General features: G+C 36.5%; 1 protein-coding gene and 1 long non-coding RNA gene across 5 annotated transcripts; one reads left to right on the top strand and one right to left on the bottom strand.

Moving 5' to 3' along the window:
- The first annotated feature begins 211 nt into the window (after nt 1-211).
- LOC113275543 lies at nt 212-2735 on the top strand. Of its 3 annotated transcripts, none has more exons than XR_003323655.1 (6): nt 212-370; nt 458-527; nt 660-1720; nt 1891-1926; nt 2212-2388; nt 2469-2735. It is a non-coding gene; the product is annotated as an uncharacterized LOC113275543 (long non-coding RNA). The 3 variants fall into 3 exon arrangements; XR_003323656.1 differs by having other exon boundaries at nt 458-1118; nt 1488-1720; XR_003323654.1 differs by having other exon boundaries at nt 458-1720.
- A 4441-nt stretch (nt 2736-7176) lies between these two features.
- On the bottom strand, nt 7177-11086 carry LOC113275542 (protein PTST, chloroplastic-like). 2 transcript variants are annotated; one of them, XM_026525070.1, is made up of 9 exons: nt 10932-11086; nt 9652-9746; nt 9198-9513; nt 8978-9067; nt 8665-8733; nt 8174-8279; nt 7947-8035; nt 7630-7742; nt 7177-7551 (listed from the first exon to the last, which is right to left on the bottom strand). In XM_026525070.1, exons 2-9 carry the CDS (start codon nt 9666-9668, stop codon nt 7449-7451), a joined length of 903 nt encoding a protein of 300 aa, XP_026380855.1. In that variant the 5' UTR covers nt 9669-9746; nt 10932-11086; the 3' UTR covers nt 7177-7448. The 2 variants fall into 2 exon arrangements, with proteins under 2 accessions (XP_026380855.1, XP_026380856.1); XM_026525071.1 differs by lacking the exon at nt 9652-9746 and having other exon boundaries at nt 10932-11074.
- Between the last annotated feature and the right edge of the window lie 9544 nt (nt 11087-20630).

Raw genomic sequence — 20630 nt, 5'->3', positions numbered from 1 at the left:
ATTATGTTTGCACCCTGTATTTAACTTACCATTTGTAACATCGTTAGCTAAAACGTGGATACACAATACTCATGTATGAATTTACACTTAATTAATTATTTACACTTGGTTTATAATAAATACTTAATTGGACGTTAGGTAGGTAGACAATACTTCCATGAAAACTGACAATGTCATCTCTGTTTTCTTACGGAAAGAAAAAATATTCTTGGTGATTTTTTTTTGGTCTTTACAAGTTTACAACCCTAATCGTCTGCCGCACCTCTTCCTCTCTGTGTTCTCTTTCTCTGCAGTTTTTCTTCTGCAACAGAAATCGAGCCATAACTTTGATCTGCTATTCAATCCCGCTAATCCAGTTACCAAAAATATGGTACTTCTCTCTATCAATTGAGTTGTATTCGGGATTTCCGTTTGAGTACTACAGTGTTAAGAAACCTAAAATTTTGAGTTCCTGCAGGTGGTTTTGCAGGTGATGGACAATGTTAGGGTTGAAGATGGAAGACAATAAAACCGTGGAATCTATCAAAGTAAGACTACTGATTTCCAGGGTATTGATTTGATCTGTTTTGTTTTGGGTTCAATTTCTAAGAAGATTTGAAGCTCTGTTAGAGTTTGTTGATTATTTTGGAGCTGAGATATGTGTTGATTGCTACGTGTAGTTGCAGATGAAAAGTTAGGATTTGATGTTGAAGACTTGAATCAAATCGAGAAATGAATTATCTGAGAAGGAATAAGTGTCTCAAGTTCAGATAATGAAGAATTAGGGCAAGAATCCAATAGACTTCAATTGCTGACATTATGTTATATTCCATTCTTTCTTAGATTTGTGCTTCAAAAATACTGCGAAAGTCTGATCTCATTTCCATTTGAACTTAATGGAAGGATACCCTAATAGAGATCTTAGTTATTTAGAATTAGTGATCAAAAGTGCATGTTTGGGAGGATTTTCTATCTCTGGAACTCACAATTCGGTAGGGTTTTAGTACAGTCTATAGTAACTAGCATGTAGCACAAATTTATCTTTGCAAGAGCTGACAAATTCTAGTTCAGATAAGGCTTAAATAACAGATTGCAGAAGGAGCACAGAATGGAGTATAGTATCAGGTCGTCCCGTCCTGGTAATATATCTATCTCTAATATATTTTTGAACAAGGGTCTAACACCAGCTGCAATGTCTCCATTTGTTTTGCAATGGGTGTCTAACAACCAATTGATTGTTTGGTTGCAATGCCTCTTGCATTTTGGTGATATGTTGAAATACCAGTTCTAGTCTCTTGCTTATCTGGTGCTAATTTTATCTTGCATTTGGATTTGTTTTATTGCTGCTGGCATAACTCATAAGTTGTCTTGGCAGACAGAATATTCCTGAATGAACAATTGCTCATTCATCATAATAGTATTTTCTTCCGGCGGAGCTTTGTCTTAAACTTTTGAATCTAGAAAAACATGGTTAAAAATATGACTTCTGTCTTCTCTTGCAAATCCAGATACTTTATGTTAAACTTTCTGTTTGTTATTGTTAAATAGCTTAAGACGGGTAATCAAATTGCAAATCCAGATACTTTATATGATGGACAATAACAAACAGAAAGCTAACCCTTGGGCAGCAAAAAGATGGTTTGCGTAAGACGGGTCATCAAATTGCAAATCCAGATACTTGGATATTAATGGAAGTTAACTCATCCTGCAGTACGCATAAGTTGGGAAGGAAAATTTTAAGGTATTAGTTATCTCTTTTTAAAGCTTTTTTGTTGTTTTGCTGCACAGATGTTTGAGGTATGAGAATTTCTGCTCTTCTTCCTCTGAATCTTCAGTAACTAATAATTTGAAGAGAAAGAAAATTTATATGACTAATTCCAAATTTATGCTTACTGTTTTAAACTTTTAAAGTATTCGGAGAGGCTGCACACTGGAGGACAATGCAAGGTTAGATGTTTTTATTTTAATGTGTAGGAATCAAACTTATCTCTTTTAATATCTTTATCATGTCATTGTAAAAGCACAATGATGAACTTTCCTAAATACAAAATATGTCCCACCATCGCGCAAGCAGTTAAGAACCGAAAAGGGATGCACATGCTTTATTATTATCACCGTTGTTGTCACCGGTACAGTCGGTTACAGTGGAATTTGGAATGGACAATTTGTGATGCAATATGAAACTCATTGACAACAAACTAAGAAAGTTTTCTTTTTCGTTTTTCTACGCAGGTGAATCTCATGCGGGTAATGATGAGCTTCTAGAAGAAATAAAATTGCCACCAAATAGAGATGATTTCTCTTCCTCCTGAAAGGAAAGTATGGTCTTCTTACATGCTTTTGGATTGTCAAACAGTCTTTCATTTGTTTTGGAACAATCCTATCTAACTGTATCCTTTGCTAACTCAGGTACTGTTATGGTTTTCTTTGCACAATTCTTTTTCTTAATCATAAAGATTGTTGATTATGAATTTATCTATTGGTTGCAGATGGTGGAAGAATCGTGGCCATAATCTTGTGAATCAAATACAAGATTATAGATGTAGTAGCTGCATAAAGTATGGTTTCCATCGAAAAGACTAGCACCACAGGAAATTGAATGCTTAATTGTTTTGTAAGGATAAGTTCTTCATTTGTGAACATTTGTATATTAAACTGTAAGGCTTGGTAGGATTGCTTGATAGGATAAGAACTGATTAATTTTGTTAAATATAATCTAAGCATCAAACATGGTTTTAATCTCCTTATACTACTAACCACTGGCAAGGCGCAACATGGGTTTTGTCCTAATAACAATTGACAATGAAGTTGGATGAAGTTGTAGTGACTTGCTTAAGGTTTTTTATATTTTAATAAAGATGGGTACATTGAAGAAAAAGTAATTACAAACGTACAGAAATTTGAGCTAAAAGCTCACCCCTTGCTTAAGGTTACGGGCAAGGTTTTTGAAAATTGATCATGGAGGCTGTGTGTTTCACTCTATAAGAGGAGTTCACTTCTCTTTTTACTATTCTAATAGCATATTCTAATAAAATTAAAATAAAGACCTTGCACCAACATACCCATATTCGACATTATTTTCTTAGAACGGCAACACAAGTGAGCATTTATAGAACAGTCTGGGTGTTGTTGGAAAGTCCAAGCCAGCACATAGTACTTTGTGACAACATTGGCGTCCATCTCTTACAAACTGTGCCATCAAGGTTCTGGCTTAATTTGTCCTTTATTGGTCATTTTGTTTTCCTTCAAGGTTTACGGAATCAAACTCATGTGACGGGACGGGGTGAATCCGAGCACACCAAATCAAAAATTTAAAGAGACGGGCACCAAATCAAAAATATGGTTAAGAAAATTTAAAAAAGAAATGTCAAGATTTTTGGGTCCGTCCAGTGCATAGTATGGGCACAAAATCTAGTTGGTTGGACAAAACCCGTGCCGGTCTTTTGGCTAAAGGACCCAAATGAATGAGCCCCACTTTTGTTATTAGCCAGTGATCGGTTGGCACTTTAGCAGTTGTAGGAATTGGCTCCCCCAACGCCACCAGCCGTTCATTTTTTTTCTTGTGCCTGATCAAACCCATGTCAGCCTCAACATAAAATCCGTGGACCATGTTTTTTTGATCAAAAAATCCTTGGACCATGTAGGATGCATCCATTAAGCAGTCGCTCTATTTTCCATCAAATTCGCTAATGCATCCAGATTGGAGGTGTAAATTGGGACGGGACAATACGTGTATGGCACATCACAACACGTTAAAATTCGAGCACAGCAGGGTATAGCATGTGATTGGTCCAGCACGGGCACAACACGTTTGTTTAATGTGTTGTGTTGTGCCAGACAAATAGGCACAGTAACACAGCACGCGGCACAGCATAACACGGCACGCGGAGAAAGCACGCCACGTCGTAAAATACTACACTATACATCATATTTGATGCATATTTCACAAAAGAATCATTGTTTTAGCCAATTTCTGATATTTTATTTTCATTATGCTAACTAAAATATCTCAAAAATATTTATTTTGGAAAACATAAAATAAGTGTGCTAACACAGCGCGGTACAACACGTATGTTTTTCTGGCACAGCACAGCGCGACACGCCACTTACCACAGCACAACACAGCATAGTACATGTGAATCTCTGGCACAACCCAGCACAGCACGCAGCACGCTAAGCACGTGACTTCGTGGGTTGGGCTCTGATCCAGATCATGTATATATGTATGTACATGCATGTAGTATAACTTTTTGACCTAGCACATTCTATGCATTCTCTGTTTCCAGTGAGTTAGTTTTGTACCCGAACACATATTTACTTTGTTGTCTGCTTTTGAGATTCATACGCTGCACTCACCGGTTCTTATGATCAGTCATTTGAATTCCATGAGGAAGACCAAAGACCAAAATAATGCAGATATCTCCAGAATATGCTGTTTACAGTTCACACATATAAAATAAGCCCATGTACGTAGAAAGGAGAAGTAAATTCACTTCTTTTTTTCATTGTAGATCGAGCCTTTACACTAACATACTAGTAAATCTACTAATTAGAGATCTGGAGATCTATCTGGGGATTTATGAAGATGCACCATCAAGTATGGATTTTGGAAACCGCCATGAAGTTAGTTATCATATTATCTTTTTGTATTTCTTCTACATCTGCTACTAACTACACTGTTGGTCGATCTTACGGGTGGTCTCTGGATTCTGATGTGCAAACTTGGAGCTCCACCCACACTTTTCACGCTGGAGATACACTAGGTTTGATGAAACATTTTTGAGAATGGTGCAGGGTATGTGATGGGGGATTTCTCAAATACAACCTCATTTTGTGCCGCAATGATTTTTGATGTTGAAGCTGAAGCCAGAGTCTTTGCTGCAGTTAAGAAAGTTGTGATCAAAAACGTACTCAAGTAATCATCATGAGTGATGCAAAATATCTCTCGACCAATTTTCAGCTAGGATGTTCGATGAAAACCAAAAAACGGATGCGATCTTTAAAGCCAAACTATTTATGTAATTGTGTAGCTATCTTTTGGTATGTACCTCCAATGTAACTTTGACCGATTTGTTGAGGAGGATCATTTGTCTTTTTGATGGTCTTCGATCTACATCGGCTAGTTTCAGTTGGACGAGACAATATCAACGATGTTACAATACCGTATCAAAATACCTGCGTGTATTTACTTGATACACCGGTTTGGGCGACCACGGTTACATGGGGGTGCATATATGCCAAAGTAGTTCTCATCGGAGCCGGGACCTACTATAACAGCTTCCATTTGTCAGAGAAGAAAAGTCTAATCAAATCTAATCATTTAATGAAAAGCATGAATATCCTGTGTACACTGAATATAAAACTTGCTTGCTGCTATAGAAATTATCTTCCTTTCTTTCAATCAAATCAATCTTTTTTCCATTTTTCAGTCAAATCAATCACTCTTCCATTCATTCAAACCACTGTTCTCACTCGATTCACGTGTAGGAGATCATCTTTTCTTGAGGACATAATTTGACATGGACATCATCCCTTTGGATTGTTCTTTTGTACAACCTAAATAGCTGTCAGTAGTAGAACTTTATAAAAGAAAAATCTAGCTTCCATCTTAGTATTTCGGTGCTTCTTATAAACATATGTTTAATTGGATGGGTTAACTAATTTGTCGATAACAGCAAATTAACTTCCAGGAATCCCTTTTCTTGCCTCTTTTCCATTCTTCCTCATGGACTGAGTGTCCGCGCCGTGTTTCGACATATGATGCTTTCCGGACACACCATACAAATGTTGCAGATATATGTTTAATGAATATGCACAAAATTCTAATACGATACTTCACTTTGTTTCAGAAAAAATGATATTTTAATTTTTTTAATCTGAACATTCTGGCAAAAATGAAAAAAATGAATATATAACTTTTACTTAAACAGTGCTCATATGATTTAGTGGTAATGTCCGGGTAATAGACATCTTTCATTTGCATGGCACTAGAATTTAATTATAAGGATCCCACATATTCCACCTAACCCACAAGACATAATTTCCACCTTTGGTAAGCAAAAGCAGCTCATTTATTGACTTTGCAAAAGAATGCACGACTACACGTGCATATGGGGGCAAAACAGATATCCTGGACCTGGATTAACTATTAACCTGTTCCTGACATCAACATACCTACACGCTACCTTTTACACTTGACATTGATAAGAGCAAAACACTATACTAGTTCACCTGTTCATGGTCATTTTGATCTGTTCCAGCAAAAAGAAATCTGGTTAACCATTTGTAAATTTTATTACAGAATATCAAAGAAGATTTTTTACAGGATTCACTCTATTTATTGAAAAGACCTATCATTTGTTTCTCCAACTCCTTTTTTTTCTTCCTCTTCCTTATTTTCATTGAAGAGTGACCCCATTCAAGATCTTCATGGACTCATGATCTTCATGTATCCCCATTAATTATTACTGCAATTATGCACATCTAGCAATACTCTCTCAATCTATCTAGCACATATATTACTACCCGGCATTTGGTTCCCCATCTTTCAACTCTTCTCCCCTAAATTTGTTGCATAATTCCTTCAAAAACAAGCCACCTCTTCTTCCACATGCTCTGCAATCCCCATACACATATTACACTCTCCCCCTCTATCTGCATTACATTTTTATTGCTTCTCAATTAAGGTACCAGCGATCCAGCTCTTCTGATCATCTTCTTGTTCTCCTCTTAAGATTAGTAGAACTTCTATGAAGAATATATGAAGAGACTAATGGTTCTGAGTAGAAGAAGCTTAATCATATTATTATTACGGTTGCTATTGCTTACCATCATCTTCATTGATCAGTGCAACGGGTCATCAAGAAACTCACAAACTTTTGGGATTAAACCAAGTAAGTTTCAACATTCTGATCATAACTTCCTTGGGTTCCTGCCAAAATCAATACCAGTACCACCTTCAGCTCCTTCAAAACAACACAATGATGTTGGCTTACAGAGTCAGCAACATTCTCCTTGATGAAGAAAAATCAAAGAGCATTTCACAAGTGCACTTGCAGTATTACATCTCTCTTTTTGCTGGTTAAGGTTTTGATTAAATACTCTATATTAAGTTCATTTGCTTAGTTCATGAACTTCTCACTGAGATTTCAGGGATGTAATTGTTTTTGTTGTATAGAGGAGATGATACATTCATCATTTTTTTAGTTGTATAAACTCTGTTCTCTTATATTTTGACTTTTGATTTATACAAGAAATTTATAACCCTTTTTATAGAAAAGTGGAGATCAATGATTAAGGTTAATGTCCAACCATTTATTACAAGTTCTTGATATGTGAAAGTACACATCAAATCCTATTATGAAGATGCAATTCTGCAAAGGCCTAGAGGGAAAGAGGGACAAGTAATTTGTGTAATAAGTTGCTCTGGTTAAAAGAATTACGTTTCTTTCCTTGGTGCTGGCACATATTCATTCTACTATTAACAAGTTATTTTCGATCATTCCTTCACCTGTGGTTGGGAGCTCCGCGGATAATCTCCACTCTCCATCTACTAAGAATTTGATTTCGTACCTGAGATGCATAAATGTGCTTATATTAATTTTGATAAAAGAGAGTGAGAGATGCAGATAATAATTTGGGTTGTCTTACCTTCCCGGTCTGAGCATTAACGTTGCTGAGAATTGCGTATAAGAACCAGTATATTCAGGTGATAAGTTCTCTCCTCGACTCCAACCGTCAAACGTTCCCATTACTTGAACAGTCTGGTAAGTTAGATTTCAGAACAAAGATCAATAACTTTTATTCAGCAAGCATAAATCGAGATCTACAGAAATTTGGAACAAAAAAGCTTAGCCAATTATATTCCAGGCTATCCTTCTACAAGAACAGGCTTAAAATGTATATGTTCTTAAAATGCATTACTCATGTATAATAACCTGCATATACAAACCAGAATTCAAAGTTACCTCAGCCATGCCATTCCAGTGTAAGTGAACTTCCTTGGATTGTACTACCTCCACATCCTTTAACTGTTCCTTCAACTTTCTGTGTACACCTGCATGATACAAGACCATGAACAACGGTTAAATGGGATCCATTAAATTTATAGGCTGAAACGAGTGCGAGAGGATCATGAAACATACATATTATCCACACCTAAAAATTGAAAATAAAAGTGCAAGTTAGGAGAAACCTTCTAATCTGGAAATGAGTTGAGAATGAATGTATTTTCCATTTATCTTTCTTGAACCTGGAGGAATTCCAGTCTTGGCTATTTCTTCTGCCAGCACGACCAATGCCTGACAAGAAGAAATCAATACATCATGGTTTAGATGTTTAAGGAGTTAAGAGATGATTGAATCAACTTAAGCCTTTACAATCTACAGAAACTCTCCCATTAACCATTGGAGGAATTTGCAAGTTCTTTTGCACTATCATATTCTCCTCGATATTAGTGTAACTTTCACAAGTATCCTAAACAAGCTTCTAATCTAACGAATATTAGGCTGCATAGACCAACGTTGGATACTGAGTGGAGGGCATAGTAATAGAGTGACACTTATTCAAGGATCCTCCGTCATTCTTTGCAAAAACAAAAGTCTTGGGGGCTCAGAATGTAAGGATAATAACGCTCATCACACCAGGATTGGGTGAATATGAAAGACAAAAAAAAATAAGGCTAACCTGAATTTCCAGTTCCATGACAGCAACGCCGCTCTTAAATTCTACTAAAGCATCTTCCTTTATCTGCAACTGCAAAACAAAGTCATCGGAAGATATGTTAGCAAAAACAAAGTAGTACCCAATTTTTTATTGAGAGAGTGAAATAGTCCCAAATAATATGGTAGTTTTCCACTCTTGTTTTTCAACAACTCAACCAACCTCAAGCTTGTAAGTTAAAACTTAAAAGTTCTAAAGCAAGATGGGGGAGTTCCAAAGTGCAAATAGGAACTAGATGAATGATTAAAGATAAATGTCTGAATGAATTGCTAAACACCTGACGTTTGAGGAACCTATTGTGTTGATTAGCTTCACTTAGTTTCTTCAGAAGCTTCGATCTTTCAGAATCAGCCACCAGTGAAATTAGCTGTTAAGGAACAGAGTCAAAATGTATTAACATGTTTTTTCATGTTCGGTGGCTGGACAAAACCAGTACCTATTCAATAAGTTCTCAACTAGGTGGAACCTGAACCGAGATGAGGTCTTTGAAGTTCTACCTTTCCACTAGCTAGATTTTGTGAAAGTATCTTGTTTGATGAATCCAGGGGAGAAACATCACTACTAATGCTTGATTCATCTTCTTGAGGTGAGGATGAAAGTTTGTCATGGAGACTAATAGTCATTGCAGATATTCTCCGTGATGGATGACATGCGGGATGTTTTCCCATAGAAGCGTCATGCAGAATACTTAAACTTTGGAATCCTTTCCTTGTATTATGAAAGACCACATTAAATGAAAATCTGTGGATATCTTCACAAACCGACTTTTTTGAATGCAAGGAAAACCACGAACCATGTACATTAGTAGACCACCTATCAATAACAAAATACACGTGAGCAGAATCTAGAATAAATAGCATAAAAAACCAAAAAAAAAAAAACATTTCCGTCAAGTCTCAAATTATGAAGGATATCATGTTAACCAGAAGTATGCCTGTTCGGATTGTCTACCTTGATACACTTGTCATTTGGATGTCTGCAGAAATGACTAGAATATTGCACAGGAAATATCAGACATTCAAAGCGTCACTACTGTTCAGCAGCATCTGGTATCAGTTTTAGAGAATATTAAATAGTTAAAACGGGAAAAGCATCATTTTCTTTTTTATAATTGAGAATAACATTGTAAGAGAAGAGAACACTAACAGAAAATGTCTAGCAGAAAGCTATGTATGACTATTTGGCCATGGGTTCCTATTGAAAAATTGCTATAATATGCTTATCATATACATGAACACTTGATTTAGTTTCATAATGGGAACCAACAATATGAAACTCAATTCGTGTTAAGCAAATGAAATATAACGATTACTAAAAGAGCGGAAGCGGAGCCTACAAAGCCTAGTCACCACAAACCTTTCTGATCTACTCGCCTAATCAAGTTAAAGTCTTGAGTTTTTCCTTCTACCTCTTTCATTTACATTATAATAAGCAAAGACAAAAAACCCTTAGTTCAGGTCTTTCATTTCTATTGATTCTTATTCAGATCGAGTTGTGAACTTCCCAAGTTCAATATACATATGCTCCCCATGGTAGTTCCGAGGCGAAGAAACCTACCATGAAAGTTGGCATAGAAATGAAAATCTATGTATACAAAATCAAAGGACAGCCCACCTCATGCATACTACTGCTATGCAACCACTTAAAGCACAACATCAGTGACAACCCACATACTTGGCCACCACTTTAGGCACAAAATCAGTGACAACCCACCTCATCATGCACACTGATACTAGGCCACCACTTTAGGCGCAAAATCAATGAGAACCCACCTCATGTACACTAATACCCTGACACCACTTTACACGCCATTGTTGGGGTTCCTCAAAAGGCCTAGTGCATGCTAATGGAGAGAAACCCCGTACTTGCCATAAGTAATACTCCGTACAGGATATTCTAATAACAACCACTACTCATACACATGGATGTCATGGTCAATGGCGCACTATTCCTCAAGGAATACCTAAGAAACTTCAATTGGCCATTATCTATCCATAAGAATCAGCTCAACTGATAGTGAATCCACCAAATTCCATGCTCTAAACTCTTGAGTTGTGCTTAGTAATTATCACTACATATGCATATATGTTCCAGATGTTTTCTTTAAAAAAATCTCAATTTACCTAATCTTATCAATCAGTTGTTGAATCCACATTTAATCAAACACATTGCAGTGATCCAGAATCTATTTTCTCAATCAAAATTAATCAAAAGAGATATTAGAGACTTACCCAATGTCTTTTCGTTACACCTGATTGGCACTTATACGCAGAGAGAGAGAGAGAGGGGCTCAAGTTTGGCGTAATCTGTAACAACGGAGAGTGAGATGTTAAGAATTGAGAGTGATGCAGGGGAGTGAGAAAATTTCGAAGTTTGAGTGCAAAGTTAGTAATGGAAGGAAAGGTGACACGTGATTGGCTGTAGATATCTCGCGTGGCATTAGATTTTATTTTCCCTATCACATCGGAAGTATACGAATGGAGCACGTGGTATGTGTGGATAGAAAGTTTTTAACCGGCAATCCTTAGATTTTATATGGGGTGACTTTAGGCAACCATGTTAGTTTTTTTTCACCGATCCGATTCCGATTCGCTAACTGTTATCGGATTTTCGAAATTCAATAATATTCGACGGAATTTAAAAATTCGAATCTGATTCCGATATGTTAACTTATCGGAAATCTGATAAATTCGGATCACTTCCGATAATTTCTAAGAACATAAGAAAACTGGGAAAAAAAGTGTTAGAAATTTACTAATTTGGTTAGAAATTCCCATAATTTACGTTAGATTCCAATAATTTCTGATAATTTCTAAGAATATAATTTTCGTTAGTTTACATCTTTATCCTAGGGGTTAGTACACCTCTAGGATTATCAGATGTCGGAACTTAGCCAAATGGAATTGGCCTAATCGGGTCCCGATAAGGTTAAGGGGTAAAGTTCGATAATATATTCGGTTCTGAAATCCAAAATCCGACAAATCGGATTAAATCTTATAGGATGTCGAACTTTCGGAAAGGAATCTTGGGTTTCAGAAGTTTATTGACAGCCCTAAGCAAAAACAAATCCCATACGTCTGAAGCAAGAACATTTTACTTCATGGAAAGTTAGATTTCTTTGTTCTGGACATAACTTTGAATTTGTATACACAGATCAATTTCTTACCTTTTTTGTTTCTACAAGTCGAAAACAACTTCTTAAGCGGTATCTAGGTAGGCTATTAGAGTCGTTCTTAAGATCAACTCCAGTGGGATGGGAAAACAAGCTAATTTGCCCATTCCCACTCAACAGCGGAGTGGTAAAATGGTCAAAAGGCTCAAAATATCTCCTCTCAAGTTGAGTCGATCAAATCATCCTTAGCCGATCGGGAAAGAGTAGACCGAGGTCGGCTCTGCTTGAGACAACCACCGTCTGAGATTGAGCAGACCGGATTTCAATGAGTTCATCCAATGGCTCTAATTCCATTCCATATAAATTCAATCATTTCTAACTCTAAAATCACTTCTTCGACACCTAAAATTTCATATAATTTTATTTTAATTTCTTGTTAATCTCTCTCGCATCATGAAAAATGACTCCCAGAGTTTGTGCTCGTAAGTATACTCAAGAATATGATTTATTTGTTTAAAGAGATAATGTTTTTCAAACAATAAAGAACATCCATGGTGATAAGCCGTATCGATCTGGGTTTTCGGCATAACATTTTTGCAAATGTTCATAGCAAGAAAGGGAAATCCAAGAATGCGTGATGTTCAAATATTATCAGGTCGTTTTCAAACAATTAATCATTGAGTCATGCAATTTCTTGCTCGGATAATGCATACTATCCACAACAGATTGAACGGTAAAGTAGTACAAATCACTCTGGCGATATGGAAACTATCTAAGGCCAAAGCTTTTTTTTGTGTAGCTTGTTTCAACATCCTCAGAGAGATTCATAGATTCAACCCATTTTTCCTCCTAGATGTGTTGGCAAAACTAGGCTAACTGAGAGGATGGAATGCTAAGAGAAATATTGTACTTCCGTCTTCAAGGACTTTCGATTATTTTATATATGTATATCGACCCTTCCAATCAAGTTGGCGATTACGAACGGGAATATGAAATATTGTCGTCGGTATATAATGAAGCCCTATAATAACATGATTGGATTCAAGGTTTGTAACCCTTGATCCATCCAAGAACATACAATACTAAGATTCAGATGATGCTTAGAAGAGAGAAAACATAAAGTTTTATGTTCTTTATCATGAATGAAAATCAGTCATCACTACTTATAGAAGACTGATAACTACGGGAGGTGCTTCTTCATTTTCAATAGACATCGATAGAGTCTGATGAGAATAGATATTATTAGAACCTTGCTCGGTTGAACCCACCAAGTGTTGGTATGTCATGGATGCTTGTCATATTTTAGTATCAAAAGTCAATTAGAGTTTCTTGATTAAATGCACTAGAGTCAACTTCGTTTAGGTTAGACTATAAATTCTAGGAATGTTGAGACATACAAGTAGTACCTTGAATACCCGAAGAATGTGAAGATGTATCGACTATGATGAAGATATCATCCTTCCACTTGAAGTTAGTGATACCGACTTTACTTGTTTCCATTATTATCGTTACTTTCAAGTCGTTTAAGATTGAAAACATAACATACGAAGTTATATATAATACTCTAGTATTAGACTTGATCATATTATTATGATATAAGTGTCAAGGAAGTATAATGAATTACGAAATATAACATTTATATTTTGTACTTTGTAAATGCGACATCGACATAATTTATGTTGCATTACATATGTTTAAAGGAAGTACATATACTAAACTTTTTTCGTAATAGAAAAGATATCAATAAGTGTTTTGGTCCGGTTTTCTATGAAGATCTATTGGATGACCAATTTGAACCTAAGGTGGGAATTCTAGTAGAACCAATCTTAACTTATGTTGAGAGTCAAGGTAGAACCAGCCCTTACCTACTTTGGGATACATGGTAGAACCGATCCTAGATTTTATTGGGAGTCTTGGTAGAATCGATTCTTACCTATATTGGGAATATTGGTAGAACTGGTTGATATAGTTTTGTATAGTAGTAAGCAATATGGTTCGTTCATGACTTGTTAAAGCAGATTTTAGACCATATTTTAAAACTAATTTGTTTTTAGCAAACTCAAAATAAAAAGTGTTGTGAAAATTATGGAGAGATTGGGGCTAGTACTCCACCATTGATCAATATTAGTGATTTAATAAAATAATAATTATGCAACTCAACATTCAATTTGATTATAGTAGTATTGCCTAGACATGTATATTTTCAAAAGAATAGTTGTTAATCGCAAGCATAGAGCATCAAAACCCTAAAGCAAACATGCTCTATCAAGAGAAAATACAGTTAACTAATCAAAATCATATAACTAATTTTTAGTTCAATGCAAAAATCATAATTGAGCACTAACAATACAAACGTCGAGGACAATTCAAACACAAAAATGTGTCTATCAAAATACCCCCAAACTTATTATTTGCTAGTCCTTGAGAAAATATAACCTAAAAAATAAAATCCTAACTCATTGTCGTAGGCATCGCGATTGCACTTAGCATGTGCAACAAGCCTTTGAACCCTTAGGTGGCCCTAGTGGCTGAGTTATAGTCTCGAGAGGGTTTATAAGAGGTGTACCCACAAAACCTTTTACTACAAACCCTAGATACCTATGCAGAACCTTGGTACCGCACTAAACAATCTCCTTGGTTGGAATATTCTAATTGACTACAGGAGGAAGTACCCTAATGAGAAATTTCAATTGTTTTACATGAGTTTGCACTCACATACTAAAATTCATATATAACTGACAGAGCTCTACTCACATGGACATCAATATCTGGAATCAAACAAATCACATGAATAGAATGAGAAGATAGATATGGATATAGATGGTTGATATGTTTACAAAGGTGAATGATGTTTCCCATATCTGTCTAAATGTCTCCGCCAAGATAAACTCGATGAATTCTAATGGATTGAGATACTAGTCTGAGTAATATCAACACAGCTGACATATACAAGGGTACCAGCGTCGATAATCCTAATTCTCGATCAACTCAAATGGCATATACAAGGGGACCAGTGGTCGATTTTATTGAATATTTATTCCACTTGGTCTGATGGTCTAGTCTACTTTATTGAACTTATTTTTCTTTATTTTTGTTCAACTTTTTTTTTGCCCCACCAAATCAGTTAGAGAAACAAAAAATGCAAAAACAAAAATAGAAAGTGAAAAGACGACCCAAGAGAAGGTGAAACTACCATGTTATTTCTAACACCTGAGCTATGTGCTTTTATGAATAAACTATATTTTTGGGTTCCTCAAATCCTACAACCAAGATGCTTCCATCTACTTAGATTGGTAAGTGTATCCTTAATTGGCACAAATTTCTAGGCTTTGGAGTTTATAATGCAACTAAAAAGTTTTATCATACCCCCAAACTTAAATCTAACATTGTCCTCAATGTTCTAAAGATAAAATTAAAAGAATGAACAAGGAGAAATTGTTACCACTCGAGGGAAAGGGAAAAAATAAGAAGGATATTACCGTGTTGCATGAGTAAGGAATTATTAACTTTAAAGTCTTCAGCCAGACATCAAATACCATAAAAAGTATTGTCACCTTCCAAAATCATATTTCAATAGCCTAAATAGCTACGGTCTGTAAGTTGGATCCACTTCATTTGTATCGTGACGTGTTCTCCTGGCTCCCACCGTTGGGTTAGACTTTGGTGGGTTAAGATCCCCCTTCGTCTTCCTGAGATAGATCCCAGCTCACGCCTCTTCAAAGGAGGGTGAGTTTGGGAACCTTCAATATGCACATCTAGCATATCTTTCAGAATCTGGTTTTCTTGAGCCATCACGTGCATTGCATCCTCGTGCTCCTTGTTATGTAGTAGCAGAGCTGCTACCTATGCTGCCATTTGTTTTTCATTGTGGATTCCACCACCCTAAGGAGTGCTGTCAGCCGGGTCCTCAGAGTCATCCACTCTTTCTTCTATGACCGGAGCATCAGGATCTAGCTGGATTGGAGTTAGATTTCCCAACCCTCGTCCCGTAGGAGCTAAGGTTCTGGGTAACCCTTCGTTAGCCACAGGTGGATTCGTAATATGGGGGCGCTCCGGTAACGGCAATCCGTAAAGCGGTTTTGCTCCCGATGTTTTCCCATCCCTTCAGCAGGGGTAGGTGGTTTGTCAGTAACTGTTCTTCTATCTATTTCACTTTTCCCCTCCGTTACTTCATTCCTTTGATTCACTTGAGATGGTTTCTGAGATCTTCCTCTTGTAACCGCTGGTCGTGAACTTGTTGGTACATCACTTTGTTTCTGCGTGCCTTCGGTCTTTTCTTATCCAGAGGTCATAGAAAAAATGAAAATTTTTGCTACTTGGATGCCTTCGTTAGAATAGCAATTAATGCTCTGACACAGAAGACGGCTAAACAGCTTTTTTTCAGAAAAACTACGAGAAATGACTTCTGAAAATATGGGTATTTAATTTCTTATGACACCCTTGAAAAAAACAACCTTAAATGTTGAAAATAATTGAAAAATGTGTCAGATCTTCCAAGAAAAGGGGTTATTAAATGCTTTGTAAGATCTATTTTCCTTATATTGTCACTGAGATTCTTTAGTGCTCATAGGTACTTAGATCCAAATGATACTCAGTCGGAAAAGGTTGTTTTTAGTACAAAACAAAAGTTTAAACGTTTTTTGAATACGTTTTTGCAGAAAACTTTGTAGATCTGTAAGGTTGTAAGTCTTTAGAGTCTATGAACTCAAAGAACTTACGTAAATAACGGATGAACAGATCATTAGAAAATGAGATCCATCGTTGTTATTCTCAGATCTCTTCGTCCAGTAAGATGTGTAAGTTGAAAAATAAAGGAACATAAAAACTCAAGCTGGTGAGCAAAACCTTCTAGCGCCAAACTGTGACTACTAATTTTCCCATAGTCTACGTAATGCATACAGCTCAGAGAATCTGATACTAAGTAGTATCGATAACTCAATTGAACTGACAATGCTAAGTAATAAAAGATACTCAAGATAATAACGGAGAACACAAATGTAAGGTAAATGCTACTAAGTTATCATGAGACACAAGAGATTACGTGGTTCGAATAATGTCTACGTCCATGGGGTAATGAGTGATTGTTTGTATTAAGTTGTGGTGGTTACAAAGATCTTAAATGCTTCCCAAAGTAATAGAGAGAACTCAATTTGAAGTAAATACTTAAGTTCTAAACATTAAAAAGGTATAAGCTTAAGACTAGATCTTCTTCTCCTAGGTATTGAATGCCCTTGTTTGTTGGTGAAGCTTGGTATTTATAGCCCCTTCAGCTCCAGATATATCTATGTTGTCTTTGGCTCCATCGTTCCCTGATATATCTTCCGTACAAATGGTACCTTAGTTCACCGCGTGTTTTCTCCAGTCGGACTTTGCCACCTCAGCTGACCCACGTTCCTTCAGGAACTACCCAGCCTTAGTACAGATTGTACCTCCGTTCACCGCGAGCCTTCTCCAGTCAGACTCTGCCATCTCATCTCTCTCCATGTGCCTTGGTCAAGCGTGTAGATAAAGGATTACCGCATTAAATGATGATTGAATATGTCAGCTATCTCTGTCCCTTCACCAGCTGCCTCTTTATAGGCTTTACTTTACCATCTCATTTAGGGTTGTTCATGGTCGGTTTTGGTTCGGTTTCTAGCCAAACCAAAACCGAAACCAATATTATTGGTTTCTAAAAATATAAACCAAACCATTAACCATTGGTTCGGTTTCCAAATGGTTCCAGTTGGTTTCGGTTTGTCCCAGTGGTTTTTGGTTAACCAATAATTATGTCAAACCAAAAAAAAAAAATACACAAATTTACAGATAAAAAAATCGTAGTTGCCGATAGTATTGGTTTACACAAATATACAAACAAAAAAAAAATCAAGAATAGTGTAAGCTTACTCTAATTCTAGAGATCAAAAGAAGATATATAATATATCTTAATTTAGTTATTGACAAATAAAAAAGAAGGAAGACGGGAAGAAAAAAGTCGAGTAGTAGCAGCTGTTGTTGGGGGTGGAGAAGGGAGGCGGCTGAGAGAAGGAGAAAGAGAAAGAGGGAGAGTATCATAATCAAATATTAGATTTAGGGTTTCTATTTATCCTCTAAATCAATGGGTAGAATCTAATACTTTTAAATCGACGGTAGAAACTAAGTTTAAAAATTAATCGGTTCCCCAATGATTTTTGGTTCGGTTTTCAGGTCAAACCAAAACCAAACCAGTAATGTCGGTTTTTCAACTTTTTTTACCAAACCAATCCAAATCTAAATGGTTTGGTTCGGTTTCTTGCTTATTGGTCTGGTTCGGTTGGTTTCCAACGGTTAACCGACACCATGTTCAGCCCTAATCTCAGTCGTCGAGGTATGCTTCCTTGAGATGGGATAAAGTAGATTTGGGAAGGGATCTGCTACTCCCCAGGCTCCTGTGTATAGCGGGGCCTATACATTTATCATATGTGCGACCACTAAAACCGTGACACGTGCTCCGCGGAATATTGATATTCACAGGGTCCTTGGAACCAAATAGAGCTGACACAAATATAGGACTACCATCTTGGATTAGAAAAATGAACATACGAAGCACAACCTTATCTAGGGCTTCTCTCAAGGCAACATTTATCTGGGGTGTACTTTTGGTCTCTATATGAGTGTTTAGAAAAACAAGTTCGTCCGAATAACAGGTCGCTAAGAGATGGATTTCCTCATGGAAAGTATCCGGAGGATCGGGTAGTAGAGTTTGAAGAAACGCAAGTAACACCTTAGAGACACAAATCTCGAGTCCCAAGTTAGGGACTTCAATTAGGGATACTTGCCGATCGTCAGAATCATCATTACCCCCAAACCTAGGGTGAACAATATCCTCAAATGGACCAAAATATATAGGATGGTTTCTAGGGTCTATAAAGTCAGCACAATAACTAGATTTTTTTGGTGACTGGTCATCTAAACGAACATCATCATATAATGGATTATCAAAAAAAATCTCTAGAATAGGCTCATCAACTAGTTGTTCGTCATGGTTACCTCCTCTGAATCAATGAAAGGTTCATCAAATAATAGATTATCAAACACACTGCAGGCTAAAGGATCAGGAACTAAAATGCTAATCATGTTCACCACTTCTAAATCATCTATTTCGGAAGACTTAATAACATTAAATACATTTATCTCAGTAGTCATATTACCAAAAGATATGTTCATAAGTCAGGTTCTACAATTGATGACAACATTAGATGTGGCTAAAATGGGCAGCCTAAAATCACCGGTATTTGAGCACTTGGGTCTTGAACAGGCTGGGTATCTAGAAAAACGAAATACATTGGGTATATAAATCTATCAACCCCAGTAAGAACATCTTTTATGACTCCACGAGGGACTTTAAAAGACCTATCTGCTGATTGTAGTGTCATTTTGGTCGGTTACAACTTACCAAGACCTAGATGGGTATACACATGGTACGTGAGTAAGTCAACACTAGCTCCTAAGTCAAGCAATGCCTTATCAACTACGTGATTACCAATCACACAAGATATAGTGGGGCAGGGTCCTTATACTTAGGGGGTGTTTGGTTTAGAAGAATGGAACTTACTTGACCAGCTTTTCTTTTTTAACGAGAGATGATATATTAAAGGGAATTAGTTCAGTACATAAGTTTTATCTCGACTAAGTTGAGATCTAATTTCAACAGGAGAAAAACCAGACCAAGCAACTGATAAAGCATTCTCTCTAGGTAGTTTAGAGAGGGTATATGCTACCTTATTGCCTTCTTTTGGAATGTATGAACATTTCCAAAAGCGAAATCTACTAAAAAAAACTTTGAATATCTTTTACTAAATTAAGTAATTGCCAATCGATGGAAGTATTGTTGTTGACTGCTTCCACGATAATCTTTGCATCAAGTTGAAAGTATACTTTCTCCAGCTTTAATCTTTCTTCCAAGTTTACAGCCTCCCACAAACCTATACATTCCGCTTGAGTTGCATCCCTTATTTTCGTCAAGTAGATGCATTCTGCTGCCTGTTGTTCACCTGCAAAGTTACGACACATTCGTACAATGGCTCCGGTATTGTTTAAATGCAAAAAAGAACCATCAATATTAATGGTTACAACATCAACAGGTGGTGGTATCTAGTGTATATTAGAACGACAAAACCCTAGTTGGTGAGACATGTTGTACATTATATTTTGCTAAGTGGTCACTAATGAAACTACGACCTAAGATGACAAGAAACAAAAAGAAGAAAACCTTACCTAAGATTATCACGATTAATTGCGGTTGAAGATTGATTATTCCAACTGCGGCATTAAAAGTGAAATAAGTTAGACCTAACAATCGAAAATAAAGATTAAAATCAGACCTAACAATTGCAGATGAAGTTATTGTAATTGTTAGGTGAGTTTGGTGAGACTTGATTGCTGTATTGAGGTTGAGCTTTCTTCTCACTCAATTTATAGATCTAGTTCACAGAGAGGGGAAAGAGAGGGAGAGAGATAGACATAGATAAAGAGAAAATAAGTGGTGGATAATGCATCGTACAAGAAAAGAGGGGGAAACTTAGGAAATATCCCTCCCAATTAGGGTATAAACATCGAAAGGCAATTTCTATTTGGGTGGAATATTTTTGGAAGTGTAGGATGGCATGGTGACGACTCGCACGCGTATAACTCAAAACAGTTGCGAATCGTAACTAACTCAAACAGTTGCGAGTTTTGTAACTGAAGTGAACTTTTCCAAAATTTTCGCAACTAAACTTTGCAACTGAAAATTCACAACAGAAGCAATGCAGTTGCGAATTCTAGTTACTAATCCTTGAATTTGGTGTAGTGTCCAACT

Source organism: Papaver somniferum, chromosome 4, assembly GCF_003573695.1.
Source record: "Papaver somniferum cultivar HN1 chromosome 4, ASM357369v1, whole genome shotgun sequence".
Classification (NCBI taxonomy): Eukaryota; Viridiplantae; Streptophyta; class Magnoliopsida; order Ranunculales; family Papaveraceae; genus Papaver; species Papaver somniferum.
Note: the sequence above shows the minus strand (reverse complement) of the source record. Positions and strands in the feature narration are given on the sequence as shown.